The following is a 17156-nucleotide window of genomic DNA, read 5'->3' as shown; positions in this document are numbered from 1 at the left end:
TAAAGGGGTAAGCCATAATTTTTCTTGAGATATAACTACTTAAGCTGTGGTGTAGCTCAGCAGCCAATAGTCCCTACAACAATAAATAATAAAAATGGAGGGTACCCACTATCCCACTGGGAACAAAAAATAAACAGAACACCACACCTTCCAGCTACAACATTAAAAAGTGACATAAAATACAATATTATGAAGTTACATATTCTTCTGTGGAGAACTTCAAATCATGTTCTATAGTAAAGCCCTGTTCAACAATCTATACACTTCCCCCATCATGCCTAATACTCTTTCCTAAACTTTTGCCTCGAGCTGGTAAATTCAATAGTCACACACAACCCAACATAAAATTTGGCTTATGTTAATATAGATGGAACTCTTCTTAAGTGACTCCAAGTGTATATCTACACTGCAATCATGGAATATGATTGTAGCTCTTTTAGACATGCCTGAGCCAATTGCAATCTAGCTCTCTCAGGTACTGAGCAGTGAAGCCACGTCAGTATGTAATAACTCACAGGGCTAGCCCACACTGAAGTGTGTACTGCCAAAACTTCATTGCTCCAGCACCCCTTGCTAGATTAAAGCTAATTTGATTGTGTCTACACAAGATGCAATTACACCACATGGTTACAGTGTAGACATGCCACTTCAGGATGTACGCAAGGGAGCAAGAATGGCTTTGCAACTGCTTTGCTCCCCTTTCAAACCTCTGCCAGTATGGGAAGGGGCCATGTGAGTTCATATGTATGTTGGTTTGCTGCTGCTCCTTTGGTGTCAATTCCATCAGGGTGATTTAGAAGCCAAACCTGTCACCAAGTTCAACCTCCTGTTTTGTGGGGATACAAACTAGTAAAAGACAGGAAGACGGTTTTAAGGTCAAGGCACTTCACTGGGACTCAGCAGATTCAATTCTGAGCCTTCCCACATCACAGACTTTTGGTGTATCTCAATTTCCCCATCTATAAGAAGGGGATAACAATACATGTTTTCACTCATCCTCTGTCTTGTCTAGCTGGACTATAAACTCTTCAGGGCATGGACTATATCTTACTATGTGTATGTGCAGTACCTAGCACAATGATGACTTCAGTTGGGGCTGGAAGGTGCTATTGTAATACATTTGTAATATGAAGAAAAGAAAAGAAAGGTAAGTCAGGTTAGGCGCAAGGAGTCCTTGCAAACTTCATCATACCAGCCCAAAGATCAGAGAAAGATTTAAGTTGATAAAATCAGGATTCTTCATCACAAACGGTGATATTACTAGAGACTGTATAAGAAGTATGCTTAAAAACAGAATGTTTTTAGAAACATGTGGGCAGTAATTTACCATTATGAACCCTAATTATAGGTGAAAATTAATTATTGTGACTACAGAACATTTTTAATCTAATTTTATAGGATTATATTTATAAAATATCAATGTCACCCTTCTAGCTCATTGAAGGATAAATAAGTGTATTTGAGAGCCAACAAAGCTTGCACGCCACAGAGGAGGAACAGCAGGTGAGAGAGGCTGAGTCACATTTTGTTAGTGCTCATCAGCTACTGATAGATTAGTTTTCTATTTGAGTTAATGGGAGAAGGTTTTTGGTGGGTATCTTTGTAACAAAAGAACAACGGGTCCAATGCATGTTATCTCTGTAGTTAGAGATGACTGCTGAAATAGAATAACTCTGCTTTGCTTAAGCATATAAAATTACCAAAATTACTGTTTTAAAGCTTTCTTAGATTTGAGCTCAATTCTGAGATTTATAAAGTAGTATACATAATGAAAATGGGACTTCCAGTTTAGCAGATACTAATTGCATGGAATAAGCAAATATATGTATGTAGTATATTGAGATAACTTATTTGCCAAAAATATTTTGCTTATTTGCTGAAACATGCAGTTTCAGGTCAAATGAAAGTCTTCAGAAATTGGGGTCAAATTTGAGTAGTTTCAACTGCAAAATCTTCTGCATAATTTGAAACATTTCATTTTAACATTTAATAATTGAAACATCAATTTTTCATTTCAAAACATTTTGTTCAGATATTAGTTAGATTTTACTTTAAGAAAACAAAAAAAAGGGCAAAAGATAAGCATTTAATTCAACCTGAAAAAATTAGGCGTGGTTTTTCACTTCTGAGAAACTGAAAAATTGTCAGTTCAGGTTGACATGAAATGCATTTTTTCCAGATGTTTCTGAATCAAAAAAATCATTTGTTCTTTCCTCTACTAGTATATGAAGCCTATACTACACTTATAAGAGATAATTATGACAAAACCTGAAACACTTTTCTGTAAGGTAATGGGGTCATAGCTGCAGAGGAGCATCCTTGACCTAACATGGACTGCAAAAGAGAAAGAATGGTCTAGTGTTTAGGCCAGTCACCGAGGATTTGGGAGACCTGTATTCAATTCCCTGCTCTACCAAAATTCTGTGTGACCTTGGGTGTCACTTTGCTTCTCTGTGGCTCAGTTCTCTATCTGTAAAATGAAGATGATAGTATTCCCTTACCTCTCAAAGAGGTGTGAGGATAAATACACTAGAGACTGTGCAGTACTCAGATACTATGGTGATTGGTACCATATAGAAAACTGGGCCAATGTTATAGGAATGCCTGCGCTAACTTTGTGACCATGTCCCTATAATTCCTAGATTAGGACAACACTTCATATTACAGCTCTAACCACTCTTTTTCAATATGAAAATGATAAGTGTGTATGGGGGGGGTGCATTTAGATACTCCCACATCGGACTATTAGCAAGGACTGAGAATTGGTAAAACAATGAAGACTGCACTTCTCCTCCATTACCCCTTTATGGCTCACCACACACACATATAAGCAAAAGAAAGTGAAGGACTCTGGAACTTCTTTTCTACCATAACATACCTCCTAAAGGGCTTTGGTGCTAGAACTTCTTGCAAAAGTACAAGAGGGTCAGAAAATGCATGATGCTCCTCAGATGCAAATTGAAACAAAAGAAACCTGCAGTACAAATACATTTTCCCCTGATTCCTGCTAAACAGAAGCCCACTTAAATATAAAGCATTTAAAACAAGCATGTTTATTCCATTTTTATGTATTATGACAATTTATAAAACTCCCTTGTTTGTTCTGTCACTGACTATAAACATGCAAAGTCATTGATGATGAAATGGCCCACATTCTCACTCAGCATTTTAAACATGAGCATTTTCATTTACAGCTTACAAAAACAAACAAAAGGTGAAGTCTGACTATACGGATTTAAAATTTTTTGAACAATATAAGCGATTGAAACAGACTTTGCTTATTACATGGTTAGGAAATAGTTTTTATAGAACTAGATTCTGAGACCCTTACTCAGAGTAGCATTTCATTTCCCAAGTAGTTCTATTCATTTAAAAAAAAATTCAATAAGACAGGAAATTTGCTCTAATAATCCTTTTGATATTAATGGAACAACTCAGAAAACAAGGTACTATTCAGCATGAGCAAGGGTATTGCAATCTAATCCAAAGTAAGTGTTCAGTGTTACCGTATATAAGCAGATCTATTTGAGAATAGAGCAAAGTTTTCTACTTCACTATCAAAAAGCAGAACCAAAAGCCATTGCATTAGAGTTTAGTTTGATACATTTTCAAAAAATAAAAGGGAATCTTATTTCTGTCTTTCATAAATGATGAGAATTACCATTTGTAAGCATTCCTGTGCCAATTGAAACAATTTATTACTAGCATTAGAAGCTGTTATTAAATCTTCTTTTTCATCATTCGGTGAATGGAAAAAACTTCCATTTCTTATGTAACATTTCTATTTTTTTAAATACAACTAACTTTTTTTTAAACAGAACAGTCCATATGTTATGCACCAAGGAATTAAGCCTACACCCCCTTTATGGAAGATTATTTCTTTCTCTAAAACTCAGTGTTTAGGTGCCCATTTTTACAAATTAAAGATAACTAGCAATAGACCATTGTTTAACTGTTCCGATATTCAGTGTGAGCAGGGCCGGCTCCAGGCACCATCATAGCAAGCAGGTGCCTGGGGCAGCCAATGAAGAAGAGGGCAGCACGTCCAGCCGTTTGGTGGCAATTTGGTGGTGGGGCCGTCACTCCCTCTGGGAGTGAAGGACCTGCTGCCGATCATGATCACGGCTTTGTGTGTGTGTATGTGTGCGCTTGGAGTGGTAAAAACGCTAGAGCCGGCCCTGACTGTGACTCTGCATATGTCATGAATAGGCTGTTTTTCATTTAATTTGACTCAAAAGATAGATTATGAAAGTAGGCACAGCCCTTTAGCAACAAGCAGTAGTATTTGGCTTTGGCTGGGAAACCTGGTAACTCAGACGCACTTTTGAGAGATAATTCCATCTCTGTTTCTTTCAGGAGTGAGTAGGTATAGTATTGGCCTATACTAGCAGTGAATTATTCTCTACCCTTGCTATGTCATTACTCTTTGAAACAACTAAGAATGGAGCCAAGGTTTTACCCATTCCTTGTCCTCCTGCTTCAGCAAAGGAATACGCCACATTCACTTCTGTGGCTGAATCCAAGAACTGGTAATCCTCAGGGTTGAAGGTGGGTTCTTACTTCCTTTTACTCCCTTAAGCAGATGTATAGACTGAGTCAAAATCTAGCCCAAAAAAGAAAAAAAAAAACCAAGTTTGATTCTATTGTGCTCTGAACATGTCCTTTTGTAGATAGGGAGTGTGAGATATATATCATCCCATCTCTTTCCTAAAAGAACTGGCATTGTTTTGAACATTGGAAAGGGACTCTTTTCTAAATGGTAAAACTTGCATTGCACCCTTCATAAAAGCTTCCGAAGAGACATACAATTATATTGTAAGCTTTGGCCTCAGCATATACTCCAGATAATTCAACCGAAGGGACTATTAATTTATCTTTTACTGGTACACAAAAAGTACAGTGACCAGCCTTCTGTTTCAGATAGTTATATCAAGAAAATACTAAATATTTTAGGAAAGAAAATATATCACTTTACGGTGTGAAAATGTACTGGGTACTTTACTGTACAGATTGAAATACATAGTTCTTACCTTGAAGATCCAATCTAATAATATATTAGATATGACCTTGAGCGGTGTCAGAACAGGTTGAGAAGGATGAAGTTAGTGATAGAAGATCATGGAGTTACTTGTGTTAGTCATGAGCATATTCTGGTTGTTCACCTAAAAGACTTTATTTATCTTACTGATATTATTTGACTCTATTATGGGGACCACACAAGCAGAATGTCTTACAAAGGGATTAGAATGAGTGGGTTCTGTCACAGGGTGACACTGGCCCTTTTAAGAAGAGTGCAACTGTGACTCTTCAGCTGACCCCAATTGGGCATAAGTGAGCAACTTGGGCCCCCGATTCAGTCGTGGAAAGACAGGAAAGAGCTGTCTAAGAGACAGAGGTTGGCAGGAGAGATCTGTTAGAGATCAGAGACTTCAAGAAGTCCTTGAAGGAAGCTGCAGGTGCTTCTCTATGGAAGGTAGGAGATGAGCAAGAGGGGTTTGCTGGCTGACTTTCTCAGACCATCGAGCCAAGGTTGGAGAGGGCTGAAGGCCAGAGATCAGCATAGGGTATTGCCTGCTGGCTTTAAGCCAGAGGTCTGGAAGCAGCGGAAAGGCTGGAAAATTCCAAGCTGCAGAATTCTAAGCTCAAGAACTGGACCCAGGGAAACAGTGAGAGGTCCAGAGCGAATGAGGATGCTCTGCTGGTGAGAAACTCCCAGCAGAAAGACTGTTGGAATTCTTGGTGTAAAAAGTGGGGTTTCACACTAGCTGGGGTAGCTATCTGGTAAAAGGACAGGAGAGGACCCATGAGGAGTCTGGGTGTGACAGAAGATACTGGAGTGTCCTATGGGGCATTGAGGGACCAAATGTCTGGGTTTTTTAAGGACTATCTGCCCTGGGGGTGTGTTTGGGAATCTTGGTATGAACTATTTGCACTAAGTTTTTAGTAATACACTGGCCACAGGGGGCTTTATTTTTGAGGCAAGGAAGTTTGTTTAAAGCCACTGTGGGCTCTGAAGGAGGGAGACTGAGGAGGTGTGCCTGTTTGGCCACTGGATGATGCCCCAGGTGAAGCTGTCCTATAATAGTTCTTTACTCTTGTGTATGACTGCACATAAAAGATGTTAAGACATCAATCCAGCAAAGCACTTAAGTGCTTAACTTTAATCAAGTAATCCTGAGTCCCATATGCTTAAGTTTTTCTCTGGTCAGGACCTACATCTGGATCTGAACTTTCCCATACTTTGGAGGTAGTATTCAGATTTGGATGGATAGATAGATAGATTCAGGTTTGACCCTTTAGCCATCATTACACATAGCACAACATCAGTTAATAACCACATAATCTTTTTATTGTAACCATTACCCTTCCTTGTTCACCCATTTGTTGTTTTTCATCCTGTGGGTCATACCTACAATTGGGTCCCAATTCTTTAAGACTTTAAGACTTTACTACTGTGAATAGTTCCACTGAGTTCTGTGGGACAACTCACTGTTTATAAAAATACAGCACATGTGCAGATATTTGCAGGATTAAGATCTAAGATTGTATGCTACTTGGGCCAGAGGCCATGTTCTACCATTATATAGTCATTTAATAAATAATATAATTAACAGTAGAAGTAAAATCTAGCAGTAAAGTATGGATTGACAGCCAAATCCAGACTCCCTCAACATTTGAATTCAAAATTTTCATCTGAGCTCATCACTAGAATAAATTGTAACTTTAAAAGGCAACTATTATCATGCACATGTATTTATCTAAAAATGATCCTGTTTTAAACCAGTAAGTACTTTAAGCTATAATTACTTTTAATGTCTTGGCCAAATTTGAATTAGCAAAACTCATTTGGAAATGTGCTTATCTGCATCCTTTCTTGTAGGGCAACTTCTCTCTCTCTATGAATTCCAAATAGTTTCATTATCTCCCAAAGGTGTTACCTGTATAGGACTTTCAAAGGTCCTGAATTAAGATTCTATATTGTAGTAGTAATAATAATAATGTTAATAATGATAGTTTTGATTACTTTATGCTCAAGGCATTTCTGATTTTTTTTTCCATTTTATTTTGCTGGATGTACTGTGCTCGTTGAACTATTGTATTTTACCAGACTGCTATTTAAATAGTAAGCAACTCTTGCTTCTCCAGCTCTAACTGAAAAATGTGAAGACAGTTTGTCTTATGGGGAAAATTTCCAACAGTCTTACATAGTGAATAGACATGTACAAATAGCTGAGTTTATTTTTTTGGTTCATTAGCTACTCCTAAAAAAGTTCGGGTAGATCCAAAACATTAAAAAAAAAACAAAAAAAACTTTGAACTGAGTGTGTGTGTAAAGCCTGTTAGCTCAAATGAAACATTTTCATTGGATCTGAAGGAAAATAAGTTGTCTCATTTTTGAGTTCATTTCTTTGTATTTTTAATAAAACTGAAGTAAATTTTCAAACAAGTCACTTTGAATTGAAATGCTTAGTTTTGGTATTTTTGAAACAAAACATTTCAATTTTATCTGAATTTGTTCTGAAGGGATGGGGTTTCAATCAATACTGTCTGGCAAAATCAACATGAATTATTCATTAATCGAGACTTGAACCTGGGACACCTACATTCCCTGGGGATATCCTGACCACTGTTCTCTAATGTCAGACTCACGCTCTTGCTGATCCGCTGAATAAATATTTAGTTATTTAAACAAAGTGGAACAGCTCCAAAAGGCGAGACAGAGAGATCTACCCCAGAATAGCTGTTAGGGCATTCATGTAGGGGAAAACTAGGTTCAAACCCATGGTGTCAATTAGGTAAAGTGAGGTCTTTCATTGGGGATGTGGGTGACCCAGGTTTATGTCCAAACCACTAGGCTATTGGCTGTTCTCAAGTGGGTAGTACTCACTTTTTCACACCAAAAACAAACAAGCAAACAAACTTCATAAGATCTGTTTCATCTTGATGGAGGGGACAGGATTTTTTTGAAATTGCAAAAAAATTCCTGGGGTGAGAAAGCAGCTTCCCACTCAGGTCTAGTGAGTTGGTTAGAGTTTATTTATATCTTTGACATGGAGACTGTTTTGCATGTTTCCTCTGACACTAGGTGGTTTATGACATGCCAGTTATTTTAAACAAAAATCCTTGGGCTAAAATAACCATTCTATGACTTTTTTTTTAAATAAAGATTCTGTTGCAAGAACAAGAGTAGTAAAAATATTTTAGGAATGATTTCCCTTTTCATTTTAGCAGTAGATACAGATCTCCCTTTGAAAATATTTATTAAATCGGGTTCCAAATTGATAGAATTTTATATAATAGTTGTATAGAAACTATTTATATATTTAATGGAGAATTCAATCCTTTCTGTAGATGTTTTGAATCATTCTATGCAATTCTGTATCATGGAAATAACTTTCAAATACAATTGATGGCATAATCCAAAATTTTCAACTGAATTTCATATGATTTTTATATAGGGCAAGAACTTCATAAGTGTTGAGGCTCAGATTTTCAAAGGTTCAGCACCCATGTGTGGGACCAAATTTTTGAAGTGCTCAGAACCCACATTTGGGCCAGATGTTCAAAAGATCTTGATCCCATGTTAAAATTTGAAATAAGGGCCAGCTTTTGAAAAATGCTTTGTACCCAGCAGCTATTATTGTGATACTCATGGCAAGGTTATCAAAGAAGCTCAGCACTTTAGATGCTGAATTCTTCTGAAAATATGGCCCCCACTGTGGGTGCAGAACTACTTGTCAAATCTAAAACCCTATGGCTAGTACAACTATGTGAATAACTGACTTTTTTTTTTCAGTTTGCTGGCAGTTCTGAAAAATTGGAGAAAAAATCAATTCAGGTTGTAATGAATTCTTGGTGAAGTGAAAAAGTTCAGAAAATTGTTTTGGGGTCAAATGAAACATTTCATTTCACAAGAAATGAAATATTTTTTTTTTGTTTTGGGGCATTTTTAGCCTTAAAAAAAAAAAAAAACCTAGATTCTAAAATGCAGGAGGAGATGGTGGTCCCTCTTTATAAACATTAGGAGGAATTTGACTTCATATCTCCCCATTTAGAAGTGGTGTGCCCTAAGCAACAAGCCATGGGGTATTTTGAGATGGGGGGGCTCTCAAACTCTCCTGTTGAAGCTGTTCTACTTTGTATAAATACTTGAATAGTAATTGGACCATATTTTTGCATGCATTCATGTTCTCTAGCTCTCTAGCCCAATGACTAAGCCCTGTGAGTGGGGGGGGGAACATCTGGGTTCCTGTCCCTGCTACGGTGACTATTCAGGGTTATATGGGTACTGGCACCCACTCATATTCTGGTTGTTTTCTGAATGATGCCTAACTCCCCTTCTTTATCTAACTTGAAAAAAATTAACTGTTTCATTGATGATAATATTGAAACAGTTTTGACACTTCTGTTTTTTTTCTTTTTTCATTTCACCTTAACAATTTACCAGCATGGACACGAATTTGCAAAATGTTTTGGTTGTCCTGAATCTGCATTTTTGAAAAAGTTTTGTCTGAAAACTTTGCCCAGATCTAGAATTTAGGATAATTTTTCATCTATCCTATTTGAATTTGCAGGAATTCTTGAAATATCGTGCAACTTGTGACAAAGGTATAAATGAAAGAAGCAATACTACTCTATAAGACATACTTTACTGGACTACAGTTATTGCTGTTTGGAACTTCAGCAGCACCTTGCCAGCAACCTCATGTGTCTATGCTGGGGTGGGCTAGGCCCTGAGGCCTTTCATCTCTGCCACACCCAGCCCAGTAGAGGGGGTCCTCCAAGCTGCCTAGAGTGGCTGTCTGGGATACAGACAATCAGAAAAGTGTCTTCAGGGAGCAGCCAATCAGGGCTGTGCGGGCTAGTATAAAAAGAGCTGCAGGGTTAGAGTGAATTCAGTTGCTGCCTGGAGCCAGAGAAGTGAATATGGTGCTCCTGGCTGGATGAAGGACCTCCAAGGACCTTGGACAGAGCGGTTGCTGGCAGGGACTGTGGGAGGAAGAAGGATCGCCTGCCTGGCTGCTGGGACTCAACCAGGACAAGGTCTTGAGGTAAGGATGAAGATTGTGCTGGGGCTGTGAGGAAGTGGTCCAGGGAATCGTAGCAGTGATGCAGTTTATTTAAAGGGACTCAGCAGGCATCTGCTATCTATAAGGTCCCCTGGGCTGGGACCTTGAGTAGTGGTTGGGCCTGGATCCCTCAATTAGACACTAGGGAAGTGGCTTGGACTTTGAAGCACCCCTGGAAGGAACTGTTTAGTGGCCCAGCTGGAAAGCTGGGGCCAGAAAGCCCCAGAGAGGGTAAAGACATTGACTCCAGGGAGGGAGCCCTGTGGATATGGCTTGATACCAGGGCTGAGACCATTTAAAAACTGTGGGACTAAGTAAGGATGTGAGCCCAGGTAGGGCCACAGGAAGAGAGAGCCCAAATGAGGGGCATAGAGATAAGCCTCTGTTGGACCCCTGGGAGGGTTTTGATTTGTATTTCACATACAGACTGTGTGTGACTCATCTGGAGGGCTGAGATGCTGAAGACCCACCAGAAACGGAGAGAGAGAGTCTGCAGGCGCACACACTTGGACAGGGGGCATTCACAAGAGGTGAGTGCCACCCCAATACAATGACACATAGCTTTCATGAGGTATTTACTTAAATGGTGACCCACTAATACTTTGCATCTTGAATGGCCATAAATTTGCTCCATTTGAAAGAAGCGTTTTATATATTTACTGTATACTCAAAATATGAAAAGGTTATCTGAATGACAACAAAGATTCTTATTTTCAGAGGAATCTCAAATCTTTATATATGGAAAGGAAATCTTTAAAACATTTTAAAAAGAGCGAGCGTGAGAGAGCATTTAGAATTCTTCCATCCACCCCCCTGCCATCTAGCTTCAAAGAAAATTTTAAGTCTAAAAGTTCAAGGTTGCTGTTTCAATAATACCTCTCATTTGAACGAAGAGGAGAGTTCTGAATCTATCCTTGTTCGCTACAAGAATAAAATGTTTTTTTCCCCAGAGTCTAACACTTGCGCAGATACACTGTCTAAAAAATCATATAAGGGCAGAGGAATAGGACAACACTTTATATAGCATGGAGTAATTAGTAGATATAATGGCAATATATAAAGAGTAATATAACTTCCACAGTGGCATGCTTAACAAGCTGATTCAACAGGAATATGGATGGGGGGGAGGGGGGGGTTGAGTTTTTTTTATTATTATTTTTGCTCATCATCAATGTATTATAACTCAATTCATAATTAGTAGGGCTGTCGATTAATCACAGTTAACTCACAGAATTAACTCAAAAAAAATTGTGATTAATTGCACTGTCAACAATAGAATACCAGTTGAAATGTATTAAATATTTTTGGATGTTTTTTCTACGTTTAAAATATTGATTTCAATTGCAGCACAATGCTCACTTTATACTTTTTATTACAAATATTTCTACTGTAAAAATGGCAAAAGAAATAGTATTTTTCAATTCATCTCATACAAGTACTGTAGTGTAATCTCTTGATTGTATACATGCAACTTACAAATGTAGAATTTTTTTTTACATAACTGCCCTCAAAAACACAACAATGTAAACCTTTAGGCCTTGTCTACACTACGAGAGTAGTTCGATTTTACTTGCATCGAATTTTTGTAATCGATATTGCAAAGTCGAACGTGTGTGTCCACACTAAGGACAGTAATTCGACTTTGTGCGTCCACACTAACGGTGATAGCGTCGACATTCGAAGCGGTGCACTGTGGTCAGCTATCCCACTGTTCCCGCAGTCCCCTCTGCCCATTGGAATTCTGGGTGTAGCCGGCAATGCCTTCTGGGTAACAAAATGAGTCGAGGGTGCTTTTGGGAAACTGTCGTCATCCGTCCATCACTCCCGCCCTCCCTCCCTGAAAGCGCCGGCGGGAAAACAGTTCGCGCGCTTTTCCAGTCATTGACAGCGCGGACGCCACTGTACTCCGAGCATGGAGCCCGCTGCGACCATCGCTGCAGTTGTGGCCGCTCTCAACGTCTCGCAGCTTATCATAAAGGTTTCCCTGAGGCAGATGCAGAAAAGTCAGGCAAGGAGGCTACGGCACCGCGGTGATGTCCTGAAGTCTGAGAGTAGCACAGACCTGTCAGAAAGCAGGCGACCCAGCGCCGAGGACATCACAGTGGCAATGGGTCATGTTGATGCCGTGGAACGGCGATTCTGGGCACGGGAGACAAGCACTGAGTGGTGGGACCGCATAGTGCTGCAGGTCTGGGATGAATCCCAGTGGCTGCGAAACTTTCGCATGCGGAAGGGAACTTTCCTGGAACTTTGTGAGTTGCTGTCCCCTGCCCTGAAGCGCAGTGACACCCGGTTGCGAGCTGCACTGAGTGTACAGAAGCGAGTGGCCATAGCCCTGTGGAAGCTTGCAACGCCAGACAGCTACCGGTCAGTCGCGAACCAGTTTGGGGTGGGCAAATCTACCGTGGGGGTTGTTGTGATGCAAGTAGCGAAGGCAATCGTTGATGTACTGCTGCCAAAGGTAGTGACCCTGGGAAACGTGGAGGCGATCATAGATGGCTTCGCAGCGATGGGATTCCCAAACTGCGGTGGGGCCATAGATGGAACTCACATCCCTATCCTGGCACCGGACCACCAGGCCACCCAGTACATTAACCGAAAGAGATACTTTTCCATGGTGCTGCAAGCACTGGTGGACCACAGGGGACGTTTTACCAACATCTACGTGGGATGGCCGGGCAAGGTTCATGACGCTCGTGTTTTCAGGAACTCTGGTCTGTTTAGACGGCTGCAACAAGGTATTTACTTCCCGGACCACAAAATAACTGTTGGGGATGTGGAGATGCCTATAGTCATCCTCGGGGACCCAGCCTACCCGCTAATGCCCTGGCTCATGAAGCCCTATACTGGCGCCCTGGACACTGAAAAAGAACTCTTCAACTACCGGCTGAGCAAGTGCAGAATGGTGGTGGAGTGTGCTTTTGGCCGTCTCAAGGGGAGATGGAGAAGCTTACTGACTCGCTGTGATCTCAGCGAAACCAATATCCCCATTGTTATAGCAGCTTGCTGTGTGCTCCACAATCTCTGTGAGAGCAAGGGGGAGACCTTTATGGCGGGGTGGGAGGTTGAGGAAAATAGCCTGGCTGGTGATTACTCACAGCCAGACAGCCGGGCGATTAGAAGAGACCAGCGGGAAGCGCTGTGCATCCGGGAGGCTTTGAAAGCAAAGTTCCTGAGTGAGCAGGGTAACCTGTGATTTTATAGTTTGTGTACTGAGAAGCTAAACCTGCCCCCGTTTCTTTACCCAGGTAATGTTGACTATCCTATCCAGTTACATACCCCCTTCACCCCCCCTCCAACACACGTGTCGAAATAAAAATAGTTCTACTTTGTTAAAGCACACCGTTTTCTTTAATACTGTTTTAGCGGGAATTTTTTAAAACTGGGACGCAGACTGTGGTGCGGGGCGGGTCTAGTGTTGTGATGCGAATGCAGCTTCTAAACTCAAGGATTGACAGGCTCCGCTGCGGTGGGATGCTTGTTTCAACGGAGCCTGTCACCCCTCCTGATCGGGACTGTGTGTATGGGAGGTCTATTTGACTTTGTGGCAGGGGGAGGACGGTTACAGATCCCATGCTGTGTGGCTCTGTGATCCTGTCTAAGGACCGGCGCTTAAGATCTGTAACTGCCCTCCCCCGCCACAAAGTCACAGAGCAACCCACCCCCCCCCAACATTACATCAAAACAACCTCCCAGACTAACCGGGGCAACTAGTCACTGCATCACTGCACTGTGTATGTGCCCTGCTGCTGTGCCTGCCCCCGACTATGTACCCTGCCAAAGGAGACTGTCCTGTCCAATTTCCAACCCCCTTTCCCCTCCTCCTCCAAAAGAACATGATTGAAACAGTAGTTAACAGAAACGAATTTTTTATTATCAACTACACATGGCATTGGGAGGTGAAACTTGGACGTGGGCTTGTGTCAGGCGGGAAGGAAAGAACTTTTCAAATTTTGGGAAATGAGAGCCTTCTGCTACTAGAGCTCTCTGCAGGGGTGGAGTGAGAGTTAGCAGGGACTCTGCCGCCTCTCCTTCTTTGCACTTTGGGTGAGGTGGGTATGGGACTTGGTGGCGGGGGAGGGCGGTTAGAGATGGACTGCAGCGGGGCTCTGTCCTCCTGCCTCCGTTCCTGCAGAACATCCACAAGGCGCCGGAGCGTGTCCGTTTGCTCCCTCAGTAGTCCAAGCAGCGTTTGAGTCGCCTGCTGGTCTTCCTGCCGCCACCTCTCCTCCCGATCCATGTTGGCTTGGTGCATTCGGGTCAAGTTCTCCCGCCACTGGGTCTGCTGTGCTGCCTGGGCTTGGGAAGAGGCCATAAGCTCAGAGAACATGTCCTCCCGTGTCCTCTTCTTCCTACGCCTAATCCGCGCTAGCCTCTGGGAGTGTGATTCCAGGCTAGGTTGTGAGACAGTCGCAGACGGGGCTGTGGAAATGGGAAAAAGGGAGTGAATTCCTCTGAAAGATAAATGTAGTTGTGAACAAAGAACATAGTCTTTCTCTGTGAACAAGACCATGCACAGCACCTTTCACATGCGCACTCAGCACAAGGTCGAATTCTCGGCCTTCGCATTCTGTGCCTGGGGTCTTGAACAGCACATTTGAGAAGCGAGGCAGCACAACGGAATTTCTGTTGCAGGCAGACATGGTAAGCCGTACACTTGTGGCAGTTTAAAACTTTTATATTACCACTGGCCTCATTTCACATTTAAATCAATGTCAGTCCCTGCTGCCAGCAATCCGGCAAGCGGGAACTCTGCCCCTGTCCCACCCCCTCGCGGCTGTCCCCGGGAATGATCCCTTTCGGCTGCCCCTCTCCCGCCTCCACCGCGTGGCTGCAAACCAGCGGTGACAGTTCTGTAAAGGAACGGGAAAGCAGTCCCAACACTAACATTCCCCTACCTAATTAAAAGCAGGTCACCATGGCCGACATCACCCTGATGAGGATCTCCGAGAGCGACAAAGAGAGAATGCTCCGGGAAAGCCTCCAAAGACCAGGGCCGTATGCCACCCTGCTGTGCAGAGCAATGATCCCCGAGTACCTGATAATCTCGTGGCGCGGCAACGTGTCGTACTTCGGAGGACCCAATAAGGCCGCTCTCCCCAAGAACCTCATGCAACGGCTTTCAAGTTACCTCCAGGAGAGCTTCATCGAGATGTCCCAGGAGGATTACTGCTCTATCCCCGCACATATAGACCGCATTTTACTGTAGCTGCAGTAGCAGGGAATACACAGTAGAGCGGCTTGTGCAGGACAATCACTGAAAACCGGACATTGCTAGATTTCTTTTCAAAACTTGCACTGCCCCTTACTAAACCGTTAAGCGCCTAGGGCACACTAATCATGAACAACCCATTCTTTTAATTGTTAATATTCCTGTTTTGTTAAAAATAAATGTTTAGATGTTTACAACACTTACTGGCTGATCCTTCACCAGATTCTGTGTCCGGGGTAATGGCTGGGGACGCTTCGTAGGGGATCTCTGTAAGGGTGATGAAGAGATCCTGGCTGTCGGGGAAATCAGCGTTGTGAGAGCTGCCAACTGCCTCGCCCTCCTCATCTCCTTCCTCATCTTCCCCGTCCCCTAACATGTCTGAGGAACCGGCCGTGGACAGTATCCCATCCTCAGAGTCCACGGTCACTGGTGGGGTAGTGGTGGCGGCAGCACCGAGGATGGAATGCAGTGCCTCGTAGAAACGGGATGTCTGGGGATGGGATCCGGAGCGTCCGTTTGCCTCTTTGGTCTTCTGGTAGCCTTGTCTCAGCTCCTTGATTTTCACGCGGCACTGCGTTGCATCCCGGCTGTATCCTCTCTCTGCCATGTCTTTAGAGATCTTCTCGTAGATCTTTGCATTCCTTCTTTTGGATCGCAGCTCGGAAAGCACGGACTCATCGCCCCACACAGCGATGAGATCCAAGACTTCACGATCAGTCCATGCTGGGGCTCTCTTTCTATTCCCAGACTGCACGGCCATCACTGCTGGAGAGCTCTGCATCGTTGCCAGTGCTGCTGTGCTCGCCACGATGTCCAGACAGGAAATGAGATTCAAACTGGCCAGACAGGAAAAGGAATTCAAATTCAAATTTTCCCGGGGCTTTTCCTGTGTGGCTGGTCAGAGCATCCGAGCTCGCACTGCTGTCCAGAGCGTCAACAGAGTGGTGCACTGTGGGATAGCTCCCGGAGCTATTAGCGTCGATTTCCATCCACACCTAGCCTAATTCGACATGGCCATGTCGAATTTAGCGCTACTCCCCTCGTCGGGGAGGAGTACAGAAGTCGAATTAAAGAGACCTCTATGTCGAACTAAATAGCATCGCAGTGTGGACGGGTGCAGGGTTAATTCGATTTAACGGCGCTAACTTCGACATAAACGCCTAGTGTAGACCAGGCCTTAGAGCCTACAAGTCCACTCAGTCCTACTTCTTGTTCAGCCAATCGCTAAGACAAAGAAGTCTATTTAAATTTACGGGAGATAACGCTGCCTGCTTCTAACAACGTCACCTAAAAGTGAGAACAGGTATTTGCATGGCACTTTCGTAGTCAGCGTTGCAAGGTATTTAGGAATCAGATGCACTAAAGATTCTTATGTCCCTTCATGCTTCAACCACCATTCCAGAGGACATACGTCCATGCTGATAATGAGTTCTGCTTGATAACTATCCAAAGCAGTGCAGAACAACACATGTTCATTTTCATTATCTGAGTCAGAGCAGAAGGTAGATTTTCTGTTTTGGTGGTTTGGATTCTGTAGTTTCCACATCGGAGATTTACTCTTTTAAGACTTCTGACAGCATACTCTACACCTCATCCCACTTCCAGATTCTAAAACCTTGGGTTGAGTGATATAGCTATCTTTAGAAATCTCATATTGGTACCCTCTTCGTGTTTTATCAAATCTGCAATGAATGTGTTCTTAAGGTGTGCTGGGTCATCATCCGAGACTGTAATAACATGAAATATATGGCAGAATGCAGGTAAAACAGAGCCAGAGACATACAATTCTCCCCCAAGGAGTTCAGAGTCAAATGTAATTAATGCATTTTTTTAATGAGCATCATCAGCATGGAAGCATATCCTCTGAAATGGTG

General features: G+C 42.4%; 1 protein-coding gene across 1 annotated transcript; it reads right to left on the bottom strand.

Moving 5' to 3' along the window:
* Positions 1 to 13922: 13922 nt before the first annotated feature.
* On the bottom strand, positions 13923 to 16463 carry LOC135983636 (uncharacterized). The gene is made up of 2 exons (XM_065596386.1): positions 15487 to 16463; positions 13923 to 14492 (listed from the first exon to the last, which is right to left on the bottom strand). The coding sequence occupies exons 1-2, from the start codon at positions 16061 to 16063 to the stop codon at positions 14017 to 14019; spliced, it is 1053 nt and encodes a 350-aa protein (XP_065452458.1). The 5' UTR covers positions 16064 to 16463; the 3' UTR covers positions 13923 to 14016.
* Positions 16464 to 17156: the final 693 nt, after the last annotated feature.

This window comes from Chrysemys picta, chromosome 5 (genome assembly GCF_011386835.1).
Source record: "Chrysemys picta bellii isolate R12L10 chromosome 5, ASM1138683v2, whole genome shotgun sequence".
Classification (NCBI taxonomy): domain Eukaryota; kingdom Metazoa; phylum Chordata; order Testudines; family Emydidae; genus Chrysemys; species Chrysemys picta.
The sequence above is the reverse complement of the archived record's forward strand: the minus strand, read 5'-3'. Positions and strand labels throughout refer to the sequence as shown.

Bases quoted from the DNA above. Each gene is read 5' to 3' on its own strand.
- LOC135983636 (XM_065596386.1), bottom strand. From the start codon at position 16,063: ATGCAGAGCTCTCCAGCAGTGATGGCCGTGCAGTCTGGGAATAGAAAG. The intron at 14,493-15,486 runs GTAAGTGTTGTA...CCATTTCCACAG, and splicing joins ATCTGGTGAAGGATCAGCCA to CCCCGTCTGCGACTGTCTCA.